Source organism: Esox lucius, chromosome 10 (assembly GCF_011004845.1).
Source record: "Esox lucius isolate fEsoLuc1 chromosome 10, fEsoLuc1.pri, whole genome shotgun sequence".
Classification (NCBI taxonomy): domain Eukaryota; kingdom Metazoa; phylum Chordata; class Actinopteri; order Esociformes; family Esocidae; genus Esox; species Esox lucius.
Window position 1 is genome coordinate 20,482,595 of NC_047578.1, and position 22,491 is coordinate 20,505,085.

General features: G+C 41.2%; 1 protein-coding gene across 1 annotated transcript; it reads left to right on the forward strand.

The window, feature by feature from the left end:
* The first annotated feature begins 18,348 nt into the window (after positions 1-18,348).
* Positions 18,349-22,479, forward strand: LOC117594955 (tapasin-like). The gene is made up of 8 exons (XM_034294605.1): positions 18,349-18,534; positions 19,010-19,204; positions 19,434-19,682; positions 19,881-20,240; positions 20,436-20,759; positions 21,116-21,217; positions 21,317-21,336; positions 21,713-22,479. The coding sequence occupies exons 1-8, from the start codon at positions 18,474-18,476 to the stop codon at positions 21,722-21,724; spliced, it is 1,323 nt and encodes a 440-aa protein (XP_034150496.1). The 5' UTR covers positions 18,349-18,473; the 3' UTR covers positions 21,725-22,479.
* The last annotated feature ends 12 nt before the right edge of the window (positions 22,480-22,491 follow it).

Below are 22,491 nucleotides of genomic sequence, written 5' to 3' on the forward strand. Positions count from 1 at the left end.
GATAGTAATTCCAATCGATCGACACTCTTAAATGAGTAAGAAACAGAGACAAAATTCTCTAGGCACAAGTTAATCATTTTAATATTATTTATTTGCAAATAAGAGAGACGCGTCAACCGCTTACAAACATAATCGTCTGAGGAGTCTCTCACTCAATATAGCTCATTCAACAGTATATATCACATACAAAAAGGGGTGTGGTAAGTTGTTGCCCATCTGTCTTGTGTAACATTTACCCAAAGTGCGGAGTGTCCCCCCACCTTATCCTTCTCAACTCCTGAGGAGACACAATGTCTGGACAATCAATTCGAGACACTTAAGGGTTATACAGATTTACTGATTTATGAGTAACCTTCTAATCCGCTTGTACCGGTCAAGGATGCCGCCCTAGGACAAATACCAGATCCCCTCTCTCACGCTCCTCTACCTATCTAAACATGGGTACTCAGTACTTAAACTAGTAACTCATTAATACTTGCATAGGACCAAGAATACATCAGTTCAAGAATTTCCACAACATAATCCACTCAGTGGTGGAAGTCTGTATCACCTGTGTGAGAAAGCAAATATTTTCCTGATAATATTGGTGTCTTTTAGTAAAAAGAACACAACACAGATGAATGTTGCTTTGCTACCATCTATTATTGGAGGGACCCCAGACAACGAGATAGGTGTGAGTGTGTGTGGAGCCAAGAACTGAAGAGGTGACACCATACCAGGCCATATAAATATAAGGTTATATATATAAGGTTAGGATATAGAATACACACATATATTATTAGAAGACAGACAGATAGTGGAGGGGATGTGCTGAAGGTTTGGTCTGATATGTTGTTTAAGATAGAGACATTTAGAGACCATGTAAGACCTAAAAGGTCTTTTCACACTGCATTGTTCTAAGTCCTGGGCTATCTTAGCCCCAGGCTAAGGGTAGTGCTAGCCCACTTCAAAATATGCAGGTGTGAAAACTTGCTTAGCCCTGGGCTTAGGAGGCCCTTAGCCCAGGGCTTAGAAAGCTCTTAGCCCTAGGCCAAGATGCAGTGTGAACACACCTGAAGAAGTTCTACATTTTGGGCTAATTCTCAGCTGACACTGAAGTGTAAAACTATTTCATTGAATGGCGAGCTGCGGATTAAAAATTATAATGATACAATGTAACATCTGTCATGTGTTGCTTTTGGCTCTAGCAATATAATGGCAGATATCAGGAATTGCTTGAATACTGCTTCAGGCCTTCGTTTACATACACATTCTGCCATAAGATACTACTGAGACGGGAGACAAAAAATACCCAAATAGTTTACTGATGTTCATATAACTTGAGTTCTGGAAACATATTTATCTTAACCAAAAGGTACCATCACTTTAACAAAAATTTACACAGTTAAAACATACTGATAAACACTGCTACTAATCCGTGCCGAGGTATCATCTCTCATCCAAGGAACATTCCATCTGATTCCCCTGGAATCCTTTTCAATCTTAGGAGGACCTGAGTCCATGAACAATGTCTTCAGACTACTAGGTTCAACAAGTTGGAGCTGATCCTGACTAAAGTCACCTTGACTGTCTACAGCCCTCCGTTCATCCCTGTTCCAGTCTACCTTGTTGTGCATCTTACCAGGATTCTGCCTAAAGACTCTGGACACAGCCTACTTGTATTTATTGACTCACTGGTGATCTAAACATGCATATGACTCAAAAAGGTATGGTTCTTTTATAACCTCATCTGGTACAACCAGAAAAGAACTGGCAACATCTCAGAGTCCTGCACCTCTCAAATCTTGTTGTTGCTTGTTCTTTGGGGTTTTAGGCTGGGTATCTGTATAAGCAGATGTATGAGAAGTGCTGATGAAACCAGAAAAGGAACCAGGCAAGCCTAGTTCAGCCGGCCCCCAACAAAGCTGCGTCTTTAACCACTCAACCACTGTGCTGTACATTTGCACAGTGTCAGTATAGCATCTTATCATTAGATCATTTTGTTATGCATTAACGTCACGTCACATTTCGCTAGACACCTTTAAGCATTGTGTAAACCCACCGTTTCTTATTACATTTACCTCCACCACAAATAGTATCTATGAAATGTATGGCTTTTGCCACTGGCTGTTTTAACAGCTTCTTAGCCAGTAATAGGCTTACTAGTATCTTACTACTTGGAATAGTCATAAGATTTGAGCAATTTCTATTGAGACTGAATATGAACTTCACACAGCCAAAGCTATTTCATTTCATGGCACAAAACGTTTATTTTTCTTTCATTCATGAATTACATTGATACAATATCAATATGGGGATGATAACTGACTTTTTGATCAAGTGAAAAGACAAGAGAATCTAGGAAAACCCTACTCTTTTGCTGCCCAAGGAGTTCTGATCCAGCCTATATTTCCCCAAAAATCATGCACAGGTGCGTACTTCGAAAATCCACCAGAAATAGTCACAATATAATCGTAAACAGTTTTATTTAAGGTTTACTATAACGTAGCTACTGAGCGAAGATTTTGTTTGTCCAGAACAAATCCTAATGCATAATGTGTTTTGACTGTGACGAGATTCAAACACAGGACCTTTGGTTGCAGGTCTGTGTCTCTAACCAACACATTATTTAACAAGGGCTGGGCAGGTGGGCGGTCACTCACAGACATTTGCTCTTCTTGGATGGCTCCGCTTACATGGTCCAGCAAAAATTACTTAATAAAATACATTTGATTGATTGATTGACAGTGCATGTCAGAGAAACAGAACAATACATGATGTCGAAATAAATCTCCGTACAGCTCAGAGACAGTATTAAGTCATGGCACAGATCTGGTTAAGGGTACCGAAACATCTCTGCAGCATTGAATGTCTCCAAGAACACACTGGAATTTTAAATCACAAACATTTCATCTTCACCTGGCAGTCCGGCCAAACTGAACAATCGGGGAAGAAAGGCCTTGGTCAGAGAGGTAACCATGAACGCGATTGTCACTCTGACAGAGCTGAAGAATTCCTGTGTGGAATGAAAGAACCTTCCAGAAGAACAAACATCTCTATGTCCATTATCATGGAGTAGCCAGATAGAAGCCCCTCATTAGTGAAAGGAACATGACAATACTGAGTCCTTATGGGTACTTCAAGCAGGCTGTCGTGTTGTTTACTGAGTAGCTTCTGTCTGGCCAAAGTATCATGATCTGGGTGCACATTAATTTGATATTCACTTCCGTTTTCTCTGTGCTTTTGACCTGTGAAGACAAGACAGAGTTCAGTGAAGAAAATGACAAACAGGTTTAACAAATACACAGGAATAATTATAACTTTAGATATCCTCTTTTCACTCAATCTTGTATCATTACATACAAACAATTTGTGAGATTTTCAAAGACAGACTGGCCAGATCCAGTGAGATATGAATCTGTTTGATTAGAGAGACCTCACGCTTATGGGGCAGAATTGTTGGAGGAGTTGGAACCACCATCAGAAACTAGGAACAAAAGACAAAACCTTTTAAAACAGATACAGCTAAGACCAATACCTCAAAAAAGACATGAATAATATTCAACTTCTATAGACGTCTTGATAAATGATATATTTCCTATTTAGTGATCACTTTAGGATGGATAACAGGAAGACACTTACTGCTGGCTGGACTGAAGCCTGGAAAACAGATGAACATGATGCCATTATTGACGCTGATAACTTAGTATGGTCCAGTTCTACAACTGAGTATTCCTACTCAAGATGTCATAAAACATAATTCTTGGAAAATTGCAACACAGATGTCATACGGTGAACGTTCCATTTTCTTCTCACTGTAATGTTGGTTACCAGCTAGCCTATACATTAAGGGCGTTTCTAACTAAGACCATGTCTTTAGAAGTCAACCCCCATGCCATATGGCCATCGTAAACATTCCTGTCATTAGAGCAAAACCTACAGAGAGATAATCTAAACAGAAAGGTTTCTGTTGTTCTCATTATATAGGCACATTCACTTCCAATTAAATGTACATTCATATTGTAATTGTTAATGCTCAGATTCCACACTCTCAATAGATTCAAACTTACGTCTTCCACATGATAGTTACTGTCTTCAACCACTACGACATGGCATTATAAGTTTCAGCAGTCGCTAGACTCCATTAAGGATTGTGTTAAACTGACTAACATTTCTTATTAAGTTTACCTCCACCATAGCGTTTATGAACTGTATTGCTTTTGCCACTGGCTGTTTTAACAGCTTATTAGCCAGTAACAGGCTTACTAGTATCTACTAACTTCCTAGGAATAATCATAAGAATTGAGCAATTGCTAGCAAAACTGAAGATGAACTATTCCATGCCAGAAACAGTCACAATATAACCGTATACAGTTTCAGTTAAGGCTTACTATAACGTAAGTACTGTATGTAGCCAGCAAATGTGTGTGTCTATCCTGACCCAAAACGCATGCACGGATGCGTACTTCAAAAATCCACCACAAACCGTAAACTGTTTTATTTCAGGCTTACAATAATGCAGATATTAACGGTTTTAGCCAGCAAAGTTTCTGTCTATATGGAATAATTCATTATGCGTACATCGCTTCACCTGTGAGGAGATACAAACTCGGGAACTATAGTTCACAAGCCGGCTTCTCTAACCACTAGATATTTAACAAGGGATAGTCAGTCAGTCAGTCAGACAGACATTCGCTCTTCTTAGCCAGCTCCGCATACGCGGTCCAGCAAAAAAAAGCCAGGCGAATCCGTTCCCTCAACCTTTTATATCAATTCCCTAAGCATTTTATTAATTCCCGCAATTAGTTTTATTAATTCCTTTAGATCTCATCTGTTGGATTGTCATTTGAAAAGAGATTGATTTCTTATGTTTTAGTCATTTGGAGTAACATTTACATGCTAAGAAATTCTGTGTAATATATTTGCATTAACTTTAAACACACATAAATAACCACAACTAGACCAGATACACTACAATGGGTTTCTTCACTGGACCAAGACAAATTTAATACATTAGTCAGTTATATACTGAGCAATGTCATTATGCAGTGCTATGCAACAAAAGGTTACTTAGACAGAAAGCAAAACAAAAAAGAAAACATACTCATCATAGCGCTATTCCTCTTCCTAAATGTCAAATGTATCTGTAGTATACAGTAAGAATATGAATTATTTATAGTATACCAATAGTGTATGAATACTATTTTGGCCATTTGGTATTACAATATTATGACAAAAGATTGTCATCAGTAACATATGAAACATTTAATGTGCAAGCAAGGGCTTTCTCTTCTGCAGAAACTGTAGTTTGTAACAACAACACCTAATATAACCATCAGGAAAATGTCTGATACTTAGTCCTATACATGTATAAATAAGTTACTAGTTAAAGGTACTGAGTCCCCATGTTTAGATAAGAAAAGGAATGTAGGAGAGGGGGATCTGGTATCTGTTTATGGTCATCATTGAATGGTGTCAGTAGATCATTGTGTTATTCATCAATCTGTCTTTCTTTTTAAACCATCAGTTTATCTGTTCTTTGTCCACATGCTATGTGTCCCTTTTCAGAGTTGAAAAGATTACCCACAAGGGCTTTGGTTTAATGTGGGGGAGGACAGCCTGCCCCGTTAAAACCTAGGTATTGACAGAACAAAGGGAATGTGTATTATTGACACAGGACAGCAGTGCAGCATCTTACCACACCACTTTTTCCTCTTTAAGTATTGATGATTGTTGTGTATTCATTTAGAGGTAATTCACTGTTACTGATGATTTTCCTGTATTCATTTAGAAATGATTGACTGTTACTGATGATTGTCCTGTATTAATTTAGAGATTATTCACTGTTACCCTGTGACTTGTGTACTCTCTCCTTGCAAGAATAAACTGTTAATTGTGCAATTGAGTTTTCTTCTGTTTTACCTACCATTTTCGTAAACTGTTTGGACTTTTGAAACTGTTATCACAACCCCAAATGCTGAACATTAATCTTGTGACTACTATATAATCTGTCTCCTACTTAAAAAAAAGAGAAAAAGGACTACATTAAGGAAGATGATCATCAATAGTGTTTTAACCAGAGTAATAAAACAAAGTCTTCGCATAAAGTGTGATGTGACACCTTCACCAGACAGACAGAGAGACAGTTAATGAAACTCAGAGTGTGGATCTATTCTAGGCCAGATAAGGCTAATTGCCCCTACTACCCCCAAGGGGCTAAACATTGGAAATGACACTTTCAAGACAGCTGGACACATTCTGAAAAAGAACAAAGAACAGATACACTGATGGTTTAGGCAGATTAACAAATGGTCAGAGGACCCAATATTCCACTGATATCATTCAGACATGTGTGTCACAAACAAAGGAGGACCAGATCTCCTATAGCATTCCTGTAGAATCCAAAAAATACATCAGTTCAATAAATGTCTATATTAGGAGCCCCTGACTGATAGGGGAGAGGGGGCACCAAATTACATTTTGCTTAGGGCCCCGAAAAAGCTAGAGCCGGCACTGAATACCATCACTATGAGGTTGCTTCTCAGAGGCAGGGATTGGGAGACTGGTCAGGATTGAGGTAAGGATGAATGTAATATGGAAAGGTCCTTGAAGATTTACTCACCCATGGTCTGATTGAAGCGCTGGTTGACAACATCAATGTTGTCTTTGAAATTCTTCTCTGTACCAATGGAAAGCTGTGTGTTTCTACTCCAGTAGTCAGGGTCAACTGCCTTATTCATCCAGTCCTGTCTGGGAGTTTCTGTGCGGATGATGCTGTCATAGTAGGAGATGGGCTTCCCATTCACCAGCCCAACAGTCACAAACTCTGGAAAGTCTGGTATTCCTGAGGTTGCAGTGTACACATAACGCAGTGAATGGGTAGCTGCAAGGTAGACACACATCTTTGAATTACTTCAATGCTAAATCAGAGCAGTACAGTTAGAAACATTTCAGAAATTCCTTGGAGTTTCTTCCATTACTGAAAGTAGAACATCAGGCTACTTTGAACCCCTGACATTACTAGAGTTTAGAATAATCTTTGAACTGGATACATTGAGATCTTATTAGACAGACAATATGTCTCTTATGGAATTATTATATGGGCAAATAGAGTCTCAAATAAACTAGGGATGGGCACGGATAGTTGAATATTCCAATACCCTAAATTAATGAAGTATTTGAATACTTGTTTGCGCGTTAAATTTTGCCCCCCTACATCTTCTTCCGCTTCATCCGGGGCCGGGTCGCGGGGGCAGCAGTCTAAGCAGAGATGCCCAGACTTCCCTCTCCCCAGACACTTCCTCCAGCTCTTCCGGGGGGACACCGAGGCGTTCCCAGGCCAGCCGGGAGAGATAGTCCCTCCAGCGTGTCCTAGCTCTTCCCCGGGGTCTCCTCCCGGTGGGACGGGACCGGAACACCTTCCCAGGAAATAATTTGCCCCCCTATTATTTTTTATGTATATGCATTTTAGTTGGTTGAAATAAATAGACCTGAATATTTGTTTTTTATATACTATGAAAATTCCAATCTAAAATGTTTCACATTGTGAGGTTTTCTCGTCACTCCCGGTCCAACTCCTCCCCGCCACGCTCCTCACCTGCCACCGTTACACCTTCACTTCCCAACACGCATGAACGCACCCGATACTCCAGATCGCAATCACCGGAATACTGAACACATGTGCCATGTTAACCCCTCTATTTAGCCCATGCTCTACCTCCACTCCAGTGTGAGGTATTGTTCTTAGTGGACCTGCCAAGCCTTCGAATCGTGCTCTATATTGCCTTTTTGATTCCCAGCCTGTTGTGTCTCTACCCTCCTGTCCCGTCCTATCTCCTTGTTCCAGAACCCTGCGTCTTGACCTGTTCGCCTGCCCCGTAGATTCTCTCCCCGCCTAACCCTGCCTGTGTTGTTGCCCGTACGGACTGCTTACTCGGAACGCCGACCTACCTGCCTGCCCCTGGATACTCTTACCGTCTCTCCCCGCCTGTGCTGTTGCCTCCGCAGATCGATCACCCGGCTTCCTGACCTGCTTGCCTGCTTCTGGGTTTCTCGTCCCTGTCCATTCCTGCCTGTGCCTTCGCCTTCGAGGACTGATCTTCCGGTTACCGACTCTCTGCCTGTCTTTATCGTTCTTGTGCTAGCCTACTCCCTTGTGCGACGAACAATAAATCTACAATTGCACTTCTGCAATTGGACCCACACTAATCTGGTCCTGGTGTTCACTACACACATGACAAGAGTAGAACATTAGTCTAGTGTGAACCCCTGACATTATTAGAGAATAAACTTTTTACTGGATACATTGAGATCTTATTAGACATACAATAGGTTTTACAGCTCTTATGGAATTATTATATGGGCAAACTGAGTCTCAAATAAACATCCTACAACTTTCCAAGAAGTATTCGCACCCTTCTTAATGAACAACTGTGAATAAAACAAGGTATCACTAAATGTGTTCCCCTGCTGTTTTACCCAGAGTATTTCTCTACATGTGTGGAACCGGTTCCTCGGAGTGCAGGTTTCCGCTGTCACCTTGTGTAACTAATTCATTAGGAACTACCCTCACCAAGTTGTTAAGGTCTGAACTGGGCACCAATTTAAAGGAAACAATTAAAACCAACAAACACTAGAACTTCTGTGGAATCAGTTTGACACCTGTTTATTAACCAAACCAATGATCTCAATCACTTTCTCTGGAGTATGTATCCAGATCTTTTTGAGTACAGTTGCACTGAACCCTGGGCTACACAGCAGTTTGTCACAGCAAGCAAACTTCCCATCTACAAATATTTAAGCACACATTAATGGACATACGTTGCTTTTGTCAATCAATGTTATTCTGAAAATGCCAGCTCACAACACTAACACAAATCATTCACCCAAATGCATAGCAGGACGAGAGACATCGCCTGTGACAGACATCTGAACAAACTGAGCCACTATATTGGCAAGGGACAATAACACAAACATTTGTCATATTTTTTGAGGAAGCAGGATACATTCACTGAGCAACCCTAAGAAAAACGTTTAATTTAAATAATTACTTCATCACAACAATGCTTTACCAGACTCAAAACTTAATCACAGGAAACTCAGACATAACAAGAAACAATGACTGACAGAGTGACACCACTGGGGAGAATACACAGGGAGGTGATAAGTGGAAAATGAGACACTTATGAAATCAATGAACACAAGGGATGAAAAACTGAACATAGAAACAGAATGACTAGAACCAAAAAACACTGAAATCAGTCAGGGCAATAATCATGTCTCAGTGAATGACACTTAGTACCATGTATTTACTATGTATTTTACACCAAAACCTGGTTGCTTCTGCCAGGAGATTGAAACTTGGACCTTCCAACAAAAACAATGACCCTAAACATATATCAAAATAATACAGAAATGGCATCAAGGGTCTTATTGTGAAGGTAGTGCTCAGTTTTTGTTTGTAAGGCAGATATTACATTTTGTAACAAGTCTTTCAATCTCCTTTGAAGCTTTAGCACCCGTCTACAGTGTCTGAACGTCACTTTGACGGGTTTCCCTCCTCTTCAAGCGTCTCAGCAATTTTATGGGGATAATTTTCGTTAACTGAACGTAGGTCCATAAACGGCTATAATTGCAGAACCGCACCCCCACACACCACCCCGCGAAGCCATCTTTCAGCACAAAAATATTGTAATACATAAGCATTTGCAGACTATTCACGTTTAGAGTGTAGCGTGTTCCTGGAAAACCCATAAAACTCACAGGTCACTGTAGTTAAAATTGTAACACGAGAAGATACATTATAGCCTGTACACGATTGCTACTGATAAAATAATCGAATGTTTTCATAGGTATGAAATCTTCCTATTCATTTTCGTTTCCTTACTTGCATTCTCAACATCGCACTTCTGGACTTCATTAAATATCATAATACATGTGAAAACAATCCCAAAAACGATCCATAGAGTCAAAGGAAGCAGACAAAATTAGATTTTTTTTCTAACCTGCCGATGTGGCATAGATGCCAAATAAAATTATAAGGCAAATCTTCATCTTGCACAACTTGAGACACCTCGTGTGAAATCAAACTGAAACGTCAATGCGGAGAAATGGAAAATGCTCTTCCTTGTCATTATTAAGATTGGATGTAAAACCCAACTTACTGTTTTGTTTTATGTTCTGTCACAGAAATCTTGGTCAGTCCAGATATATCAGCCTGTTTTTCTATTTCAGAATGTAATCTGTTTGATTAAAATGACTTTCAACCAAATTTGAGTAAATACTACATGATGTGGAGGAAAGGGAAAGTTGCTCAGCAGAGGTGAATGGATTCCATAGAAAAACTTGAAGAACATGGACCAGTTCTAAACCATCTTGCTGGTCAATGTGGAGGGGAATATATTCTTTAGGTTTGTGACCAGATGTCTGACTGACTACCTCCTGTTGAACTTCAACACTTTAGAGCAGAAAGGTCAGCCCAGAGCACACAGGTGGTCACACAACTAACCAGTGAAGCCTGTGACAATAGAAGAAGTCTCTCTGCCATGGTATATGCCTATAGCTCCATATAACACAAAATGGTTACAGTGGCCCTGGAGCAGCAGCATCTTCCTTGTAAGATCAGGTATCTCTAATGGACTACAACAACAGTTTCAGTTTGAGAGTCACCTCAGCTTCCACAACATTGTAATGGTAAAGGTTTGACAAGGGAATTATCACTGGCTGTACCGTTAAGGGATCTTGTTTGTTGTTGCCATGAACAATTTGATGCAGAGGCCCACTGATTATGTCTCACATGAGAAACCCTCCCATCAGGGCCTTCATGGATGACCTGACTGACAACATCTTCCCCATGGAGATGGAGGATTCTGAAAGGGTTGGAAACACTTCATCTGGGAGAGGATGAGTTTCAAGTCAGCAAAGTCCAGATCCCTCATGGTGAAGAGGAAGTTGGTGGAGAAGTGAACAGCACCTCTGGTAATAAGCACCTCTGTCCTTGGCTTAGCAGCATAGCTTCCCCAGCATAGGTTCCCCAGTTAAGTATTACTGGCTCTGCTAGAGGAACACAGCATCCATCCTAGAGGAGCCATCTGGAGCTGTAAATGTGGTTGACACATGGGTAGGTCTACATAACAAGGTCAAGGCCTAGATATAGAAACATGATGTCCTCCCATGGATCCTCTCTCCTGTTCAGGTCTAACTGATCACTACAGTTGAGGGCTTTGACAGAAGGGTCAGCAGACGCCTCCACAAGGGGCTGGATTACCTGGAAGCCTGAACAGCATCACCTGGTATGTTAGGATAAACACACTGAAACCACCTATCAGCAGCCTGAATGATGAAGTCAAGGTGACACGTACAAGGGAGGTGCTGCAATACAGGAAGACCATCAAGACTGAGGAGGCTGTTGGAAGATATTATTTACCATTTGATGAATGTGTAGTGGAGAAGTGTTTTATGATACACTATTGATATAATGACCATAAATAGATATTGTGGTGGAAATTAAGGTTCACAGAGACAAACTTGGAAAGATGGAGACCGAGATCTCACAACAAAATAGCAGTTTATTATAAGCAGAGAGACACATTAATTCAGAATCAATGACATCTCTGGAAAGCGTCTCAGTAAGGTATTCTTCTATACAGCTAATAGGGTGTAATAAAACAGTTCACAACAACTACACTTCAGCAAGACAATGTTTTTCTGGTTAAACCGGTTCTTCTTTTGAACGTCTTCTTTGTTCACTCAGTGGTTACAGCTTGTACAGCTGCCATATACAAGTTACTTTGTTACACACTTCCCATCAGCAGAGCAAGAACCTACTTTTACATCATACTTTTACATCATCATTGTAGCCAAGTACTAGAAAAATAGTGTACATTTCCATCACAATATACAGTTGGGTGATGTTCTCGTTTAATGAAAAAAAGGTTGACAGATAAAAAGGTTGATGAATTACTGTGGTGACGATGAGTGTTTTGTTTTGTTATTACTGGTAGAAATCATGAGGATCTCTGTCCCCACCTTATACACCTGACCCACCACCTGACCTCTAACCCCAATGTGACTGCCATCCAGCAGTGAGAAGGGACAGCCCAAAGAAAAAGTAACTAGACTACACAAACTATCAAAATTGCTCTATCAACGACCATAGACCAAAAAAATATATTCACTGCAGCCTCAGGTACCAAATATGCTGAATGTGTCCAGATCCATATCTGAGTGGATCAGTGACTTCCTGACCAACTGGACACAACAGGTCATAGTAGAGTGCAGGAAAGATCCTCACTGAGCCCTTCCACCTTCCACAGCCAGGCAGGTGTGAAGAACAGGTCAATCAAGACCCCCAGCAAGACTGTCCTCATCAAACCACCTCAAACTGTTAACTAAGGAGTAGAGGAACCAGCACACCTGTTTTGGCTGGACAGAAAGAAAACAATCACCATCAAACTGTATCAGTCTCTGATTACAAACAAGTGTGGGAAGAATGATAGCTGACTGCATGAGAGATAATATCATTTTTATAAAGGAGGACCCTGTTTTGTAAGATTACATCATTGTTTCAGAAAGTCTCTCTGTACTCCATTATGGTGGTCTTGAGAGATTGTGTTTGTAAGACAAAATACTACAATATGCAATCACAGCAAGATACTTGAAAGACACATTGTTGGTATGTTATATTGTCCTCATAATTAAATTACAATAAGTGTTTGCCATTCAGCAAGTGTTTATGTCTCATTCTATATCAAGATGAATGCAATGTGAAGTGCAGTAAACCACAGTTGTGAAGTCAATAATGTCTCAAATTCTTACCCAGATGAAACAATGTTCTGGAATTCTTTTACACTCCCAGTTTCTTCTGGTATGTGTTTTGAGAGGAGGACTAAGTCAGGTTCAGTCAGGTAATTAATCTGTGAATTGAAAGTCCCTGATAGGAGATATACAGTAAATGAAACAGACCAAGACTCCAGTAGCCTTAGTGAAGAATGAACAATACCACAGTGCCATCTACTGGTGACTGTATATATATTCACCATGTTTCCGGGAAATGACATGAATGACTTAACTTTCATGTATCTCTGTTCTGGGTAACTCCTCCCCTGGGTACAGATCTAGGATCAGCCTCCCCTCCACCGATCCTCACTAACCCAGCATTAAAATAATAGGAATTCCATGGGTTTTTCAACCAGGGCCAAGCCCCAAAGTTACTTAGTCTATTGTTATTGATTAGGACGTCTCACATATGGGTGTGTGTGTGCTCACAAAATGAGGTCTGTGAGAGAGAAAGACAGATGGGTGAACAAAAGACAGAGTAGGATAATTAATTATGTTATACAAGAAATACCTATCATGTTTTAATGGAAATCCATGTCACATCACGTGTCATTTGAAACTGGAGGTGATATAAACTGTCCTCAGATTACTTAATTTTCTTGTACAAGGAAATCAAGTATTGACTGTTCTGATCGGCATTTGAAAGTAGTGCTGGAGCTCCATCGTGTGTTAAGTGTGCTTTCTGCATTGTGTTGATGCTACCTCATTACAAAGTGCAACTTATTAGGTTCTGCAAAATGTGCAAATCTTTTATTATTTGGTAATATCGCGTTTTAACATCAATGCCTCATAAAGTCAGAATTGACTTCTGATTTCTATGAAGCCATTGACTACTTCCTATTGTTTTGGCCGGACTGCGTAAGTGGAGCAGGTCTAGAAGAGCGAATGTCTCTGAGAGACTGACTGACAGACTACTCTTTGTTAAATAGTGTTGTGGTTACAGATGTGTGGACTAACACACTGGAGGTCCTATGTTCGAGCCTCGATATATTCAAAACCAATTATGCATTACGGTTTGTTCAGGATGGACGGAAACTTTGCTGTCTACAACCTTCCGTAGCTATGTTATAGTAAGCATAAATAAAACAGTTTACAGTTATATTGGGACTATTTCTGGTGCATTTTCCAAGTACGCATCCTTGCATTTCTTTTTGGGTCAGGATAGACATAAACGTAGTCAGTCAGTTTAACACAATGCTTAATGGTGTCAAGTGAAATATTCAAACTTGCCGTGATGTTAACGTATGAAAAAATGATCTAATGTCAAGACGCTATACCGACACCTAGCAAACGGATGTAGTGGTGTAGTGGTTAAAGATGGAGCCTCTAGTGTGGGAGACCATAGGTTTGAATCCAGTGAGGGCAACAATGTTCATTACTTTTATGTTCATCGCCGGCCAGCTGAACTAGGCTCGCCTGGTTCCTTATCTGGTTTAACTACCCCATCACTCAGGATAATTATGGCAGGCAGCTCAATACTTTGAGAATCGTCTTGAGCGATGAAATCATCACTTCACCATGCAATGTAAAGTAATCACCTGATAGGGTCTGGAAACATAAAATAGGCTGGTGTATTCAAATGCCAGGGTTCTGGAGAGGAGAATATGGCCGATAGTAGAACCTCGGATTCAGGAGGAACAGTGTGGTTTTCGTCCAGGCCGTGGAACACTGGACCAGCTCTATACCCTCTACAGGGTGATGGAGGGTTCATGGGAGTTTGCCCAACCAGTCCACATGTGTTTTGTGGATATGGAGAAGGCATTCGACTGTGTCCCTCGCGGCATCCTGTGGAGAGTGCTTCGGGAATATGGGGTCCTGGGTCCTTTGCTAAGGGCTGTCAGGTCCCTGTACGACCGAAGCAAGAGCTTGGTCCGCATTGCCGGCAGTAAGTCAGACTTGTTCCCAGTGCATGTTGGACTCCGGCAGGGCTGCCCTTTGTCACCGGTTCTGTATTTTTATGGACAGAATTTAATTTTTATGGACAGAATTTCTAGGCGCAGCCAGGGGCCGGAGGGTGTCAGAAAAGGGTGGCTTGCCCACTTCAGGTTGGTGGAGAGTGCCTGCCTCAAGTGGAGGAGTTTAAGTATCTAGGGGTCCTGTTCACGAGTGAGGGAAGGATGGAACGGGAGATTGACAGACGGATCGGTGCAGCTTCTGCAGTAATGTGGTCGATGTATCGTCTGTCGTGGTGAAGATTGATTTACCAGTCAATCTACGTTCCTACAATCTACGTTTGTCTCCCGGCTGGCCTGGGAACGCCTCGGTGTCCCCCCGGAAGAGCTGGAGGAAGTGTCTGGGGAGAAGGAAGTCTGGGTATCCCTGCTTAGACTGCTGCCCCCGCGACCCGGCCCTGAATAAGCGGAAGATGATGGTATGGTATGGTATTCAAATCAAAATGCACCAGTGAACTTGAATCGCTAGCTAGCAACCTTCACATTTGCCATGAATTACGGACAGAAAACAAATGCGTAATCCAATATTAATTAATACACATTTGAGAATTCAACATACTGCCACTGAAGTAACCATAGCAAAAAAATATTTAGCAATTTTTCCTAAACAGATTTAATATTAAGTACTTTCCCAAACAGGTACACAAACATGTATGTACTGAAATAAAACTATACTTCTTTTGGCTCCTCACTTCTGAAGTTAGAACATAAATATATTCTTTCAAACTATAGTTACAACAACTTTAGTAACCATAGCAACATTATTTTTTGCAACTTTTAATAAATTACTCCAACGACATGTTTACACTGAAATGCAGCTGTACATTTTAGCTCTTTACTCCTCAAGTAACTTTCTGAAGCAGACACACAAACTTGTATCAATTTAAATGAAGCTATATGTTTTCCTTATTTAAATCTGAAAGAATTACAGAAATATCTCTTATCACACTCTAGATACTGCAACCCAAGTAACCATAGAAACATTTCATAAAACTTTTCATAAACAACTCTAATGTAATGTAATTTGTGCAAACTTTTTTATTACAATAGGTACTATTCAGAAGCAGTACAAAATCCTGAATGTCAAGCCAACCAGCCAACTAATCTATATAAAATCATGATGAATACCAACAAGCGTGAATACATTAAAAGGGGGGAAGAAGTCTGTACGTTGTCCAAAGGTAAGTGATATCTTAGAAGGTATCTAGGTATCAAACAATAAATTACCTACCAAGAAAGTACCTTAGACACAGACACAGACACAGGCAGAACACGTGTGCATCCACAAATACACCCAGGAGGAGTGAAGACCAACAGTGTAGAGTTTAATACCACACCATTTCCTGTCTTTTTGTGTTGTTTGTATTGTCAATAGAGTGGCATTTGGGCACATACACCAGGAAATCAGATGAGCACAGAAGAAGGCCATAGGTTTTGTTTTGCAGATAAGTCACAGTCATCCTTCTTTTTTGCAACATTGTCTGCCTTCTGTAAAACAGTCTGGAAATTCTTTGGCATTCCAACGTGTCAGAATTTCCAAAAGGCAGATTTTCTCTGTTGACCGGATATACAGAAGTGGTATGGTGGTGTAGTTGTTAGGGCATCTGACTGGATATAAAGAAGTGGTATGGTGGTGTAGTTCTTAGGGCATCTGACTAGTTTCCCAAAGGGCCTTGGTTCTAATCCCTAATTGCGTCTCCTCCCCTGTAACTTTCCCCCAGGTTGTTGCTGAAAATAAGAATTGGTTCTTAATGAACTTGCCCAGTTAAATAATAGTAAAAATACTTAATGGCATTAGAGTTTGATAATTAAGGAACTCTAGCTTTGCAGATAAATCTTTGCTACAGCATTGTTGACTCAGGGTTCGAATTATGGGGGAGATTGGGGGGTTGAACCCCCCCAGTTAAGACTTGGACCCCTCCAAAAGAGGTGAAAACAACAGTTCGGGGGTTTTGAAACATGCCTGGAGAAAAAGTTGTCCCCCTGATTGTCGTTGGATAATTTGCACTCTGTGTTTACTAGAACCCTGCATGATGCCCCTTGGGTACTGTAAACAGAGCCAAGCCCCAACGTGACAGAATCTGACCTATAGGTTTATGTGCATGTGTGTTGATGTTAAACTATCATAGAGGTGACAGTAAAACAAGGAAAATCATGTAATGTGATGACGTTTGGCTGGTCCGCTGAATGACAAGCTTTATCATACTTGAGGTTCCATTCAGGGTTAAGTTAGGGATTTCTATTTTTTTTTTTAAATGTACTAATTTGGCATTTCTCTCTTTGATATTAAAATCAAAGTGTGTGTGAGTCTGTGTGAAAGTGCATTTGTATAACATCAATAAAACAATTTAATAAAATAAATAGCTACTTTGTATTAATTAAGTTGAAGTATTGGAGTGCCTCCTCCGGGTAGGGAATGAGGCGTTACCCCAAGTAAAGGAGTTCAAGTATCTTGGGGTTTTGTTCGCGAGAGAGGGGACAAATGGAGCGGGAGATTGGCCGGAGAATCAGAGCAGCGGGGCCGGTATTGCATTCGCTTTACCGCACCGTTGTGACAAAAAGAGAGCTGAGCCGGAAGGCAAAGCTCTTGATATACTGGCAAATTTTCGTTCCTACCCTCCCCTATGGTCATGAAGGCTGGGTCATGACCGAAAGAACTAGATCGAGAGTACAAGCGGCTGAAATGAAATGGGTTTTCTCAGAAGGGTGGCTGGCTTCTCCCTTAGGGTGAGAAGCTCAGTCATCCGTAAGGAACTCGGAGTAGAGCCGCTGATCCTTTGCATCGAAAGGAGCCAGTTGAGGTGGTTCGGGCATCTGGTAAGGATGCCCCAGGACGTCTCCCTAGGGAGGTGTTCCAGGCACGTCCAGCTGGGAGGAGACCTCGGAGTGGGCCCAGGACTAGGTGGAGAGATTATATTTCGACACTGGCCTGGAAACGCCTCGAGATCCCCCAGTCAGAGCTGGCAAATGTGGCTCGGGAAAGGGAAGTTTGGGGTCCCCTGCTGGAGCTGCTGCTCCCGTGACCCGATACCGGATAAGCGGATGAAGAATTATTGGAATTAATGTCACAATACGTGTCATTTAAAACATGAGACGGTATAAACCACAGGTGTCAAACCGATACCACGGAGGGCTTTGGTTTTTTCCTTTAAATTGGTCCCCAGTTCAGACCTTAACAACCAGGTGAAGTTAGAACCTAACCAGTTAGTGACCTAATTAATCTATCATGTACAAGGTAAGAACGAAAACCTGTAGACACTCAGCCCTCCGTGGAACTGGTTCTGTCGAACCTGTGGCATAAATTGTCCTTGGATGACCCTTCTGATGCGCTTTTAAAAGTAATGTTGGAGCGCCATCTTGTGTTTATGTTCTGAAATTAACGGCAAGTGTATTACGTATGTGAGTGTTCTACAACGTGTTGACCGTGTTGAATTTCTTTGTGCGAGATATTAGATAACGCAGAATTTGCACAAGATCGCAGAATTTTAACACCATTAATTTGGTCACAACACGTTTTTAAATCAATTACCCTACAATTTTACCACATCCAGCTCATTTTGCAATGCGCATGTCAGGATCTATCTGTAAAATGAAAGCGAAAGAGTTATTTGGGGATTTGCGGGGAAGTCCTAAGATAATATTGTATTTCTACATGCTATAACAACTAAAACTACACAACAGTCGCGGACACAGTCGAAGAACACAATGGCTGATATTTCAACTATTTATAAACTCTCCATAATCGCCTTTATTTACTTCACGAACGGTAAAGTGGGCAATATAACTTAGCGTATTTACATCCAGCTGTCCAGGTCCAGCATTTGAATATAGGTGTAGTGTTTTTTATTTAGTGTCAATGAAGAATAGGCTAGTCAATATGACAAATTAATTTATACGATTTGTAAGAATCGAAGTCGATTTCTAACTAGATTTCGACAGCAGCGATGATAGCCTATTTTGTTGCAAAATGAGAAAATATCTTATTTTAAAATGTCAAACAGCTCTACAACATAACATTATTATGCATGCAATTCAGTATTTGTATAGTTATATTTTAATACATTTCAGTAATAGAGTTAAATTATTTGTTTCACTGTATTAGTACCAAGCATCTCTTACCTATGTGCTCCTTTGAATGCCTCTTCATGTCCATCCTTAATAGGCCTATGTACAATAACCTCCATCTTACCTTTCCATCTGTGGTTTCATACAACCACAACTCTCATCCTTCTGTTGTACAGTCTATGGGACAAGCTGTCCTGTTCTGGAGTGCTGGTTTGTCCAGGAGAGACCTGGTCGAGGTGGAGGCTTCCCTGCTGCTATGAGCCAGGAGAAGTCATTACTGTACATCAATACAGACCCAGAGTGGAAAAGGCCAGAGTCACAGCAGAGACCATCTACAGACATCAACCCTGATAGACTCTACTACATCACTGGTCAGAGCTTTACACATTATATTCAACTGGATCAGACTTCTTTAGTGTTTAGAAATAATGACCAGTTTGAATGATAATAATGATGGTAAAACGTACAATCAGTCAATTTTGTCACCCAAGCAAAAAAAAACATACACAGCCAAATGACATTTTTATCTCTGCTGATAATACATTGGATTTGATTGAAAGTTTAATTCCTATTGACTAAACCTCCATCCTCTCCCCTCAGACCCAGCAGCCACCTTCTGCAGTTCCTCTCTTCACCCACCAGAGGGCTCAGTCCAGAAGCCCCAGTGTGAGATCAACCCTTTCATGCCCCAGCCCTCTAGTGTCCAATGGACAGTCTCACTCACAGACTCCGCCCACAGCCCCATCTACCTGCAAGCTGATTGGTACTCTGCCAGCTTGCAGGGCCTTAATGGACAGCTGAGCCTCTCCAGTGTCATGCGTGCTCCCACAGCAACTAAGGAACCAGCTGGTAAAGAGCGCTATGGAATACCATTCTTCTTGTTCATGGTTGTAAAAGTTAGACTGCTCCTATTTAACTGACACAAGGGATGCAGATGGACACCAAATGGCATTCATTTAGCAGAGTAGTAAACATACCAACTGTAATCATAAAAACCAATGATGTCACAGATGTAGTGTCAAATGATAATGTTTCTTTCTCTCCCAGTGTTGCTCAGTGTGTCCAGTAGAACACCAGTGGTCCGTTCCAGACTCGGAGAACGGGTGGTTCTAGACTGTGGGTTCTGGGCCGAGGCCTCCTCCCCTCTCTCTGGCTCTGGTTTCACAGTAGAGTGGCGCTACCAGTTCAGGGGTGACGGCCGTCTGGTCCTGGCCTACGACGGCAAGAATGACCGATTGGCTGAGACCCAGGAAAAGGGGGCGGAGCTAGATTTTACAGCCCTCCACGAGAGAGGAAACGCATCACTGATCCTGCAGGAAGCTCAAGTGCGCCACTCAGGAACTTATATCTGCACGGTGTACCTCCCCTATATCCTGGCTCAGGTGGCTGTAGAACTGGAAATAGTGGGTAAGGGAGGATGAACGTGAACTGAAATGTCAACTGGGTTTGTTTCAGTGTGGTTTGATGGAATCTCAACTTCTGTGTATTTGTACATATTCTGTTGAAGCTAGCTACCATTAATCATTTTTCTAACAGTACATGATCTGTAAATATTGAAAATGGTATCTTCTCTTCCCTCTTATCTCTCCCTTTGTCTCCCAGAGCCTCCGTCCCTCTCCATTTTCCCCTCCCCTCTCCCTCTCTCTGTGCCCGGCCAGGTGGTGACGGTGCAGTGTGAGGCGTCAGGCTTCTCCCCCCTCTCCCTGGAGCTCCACTGGGAGTTAATGGAGATGGACGGCAATGTCAGGCCCCTCGGCCAGGGTAGCGTATCGGGCCACAGGCAGGGCCCAGACGGCACCTACAGTCAGACAACCCGTCTGCAGCTGGACTCGGCCAAGCTGGATCTGGGCCGTGGGGGGGAGGTCACCTGTGTGGCCGTCCACCCTGGAGGAACCCGGCGGGCCAGGGTCACCCTCAATGTCATCGGTGAGACTCAGTAGACCAGGGTCACCCTCAATGTCATCGGTGAGACTCAGTAGACCAGGGCCACCCTCAATGTCATCGGTGAGACTCAGTAGACCAGGGTCACCCTCAATGTCATCGGTAAGACTCAGTAGACCAGGGCCACCCTCAATGTCATCGGTGAGACTCAGTAGACCTGCTTTCTAGGACTGGAGGATATAGCTCCTTTTAACGGATTCAGGGTCAGTTATGACTGAGGTAATGAGAATCTGATCCTGTATCTGCTGTTAGGGGTGACTGGTCCTATCATTAGAGTTGATTTCATCCCCAATCTTAAAAATGTCTCATATTTCCAATTGTTGCCTCTTTCCTCCAATCAGGTGTCAGTGCTCCCTCCATTGAGGACTCCATGGCGATGGTTGCCGTGGCCTTGTGTCTCTATGGTTTGATCAAGGTCATCTCTTGGACATTCATCAGCTCTGGTAAATCAGTCTGAACTGCAATATAAATCAAATGTACGAACAGAATGGCCTTGAAGCAGTAACGTTACTGTGTTTCAATCTTCTTACTTGCCTCTATAGGGTCAGAAGATGCCGAAAAGGTAAATGTGCTTTTATAAATGTTGTTAGACATTGGATTTACATGTTATTAAAATGTATCTAGGTACATTTGTCAAATTGAAAACGAAAGCAAAAGCTACACACTCTGTTGGCTCTGATAGAGTAATTTATTTATTGCAGCTTTTGTTGTCATTTTTGAATGGTTGTACTCCGACTAACCAGGCGTGCATTTCTTTTTGCTTTCAGTCTGAACTAATTTCCTAGCTAACAGGCCCAAATCTGTTATCTCTAAAGCTGTAGCCTGGTTGTTAAAACTTCACCGCCAGAATTACTGTTTTATATGTAATAGTACAGTACATTTCTCAGTTTAGTTAGTCTCTGACATTGTTCTCATCCTTATCCTCTCCCCTTTTACAGAAAGCAAAGTAAATGTGGATTCCCTTGTTAGTGTTTTAAGGACACAACCAAGCTGGAACTTCAAGATGTAATGTTTTTTTTGTGTTTTATAGTCTATATAGCAGAAACATCTATGAAATTGTGCCATTCAACTGGATTGGTGCAACAGAACATACACCTCTCATCATGATCAGTTCACCTGAAAACCAGATTTCTTTCACAAATGGCAGAGATGTAGCATTGGTCTGGTTGATTTTTTTCTTTTAGCCCACAGTTTTGGAAAACTTAGTCCCTAGTATTGTATATCTGTAATTTCTCAAATGACATTTGAGGATTTACAGATATAAATGTTTTTATATTTAGTGAATATAAAGCTCATTTTAAGAAGTGTCTTTCAGGAAAAAATGGCAGAAAAGAATTGCTTGTATACTAAAAACATAGAAGTGTACCACTGTATTGTTTACATTTTCTTTTGACTTGTTTGTGTATAATATGCCATTATTAAAATAAGTTTTATATTCCTACTATCATGGGAGAGATGTTAATGGGTTTTATGGAAACAACTTTAAGGACTGAGATCTTCCAAATAGATTATTGATTAATTTTAGTCATAAAATGTGAAGTTAAGATGTTTTTATCATTATTGTTTTTTTTTCTCAGAGCAGCTTATGCACAGTTTGACACAATGGTGTGGGTTTTATTTGGTTTTAATATGTTGTACACTCAATTAAGTAGCTCAACTGAATTCGCATTTTCCCTGATCTCAAAATAAAGTCACAAAAAGCTTGGTTGTATTCATG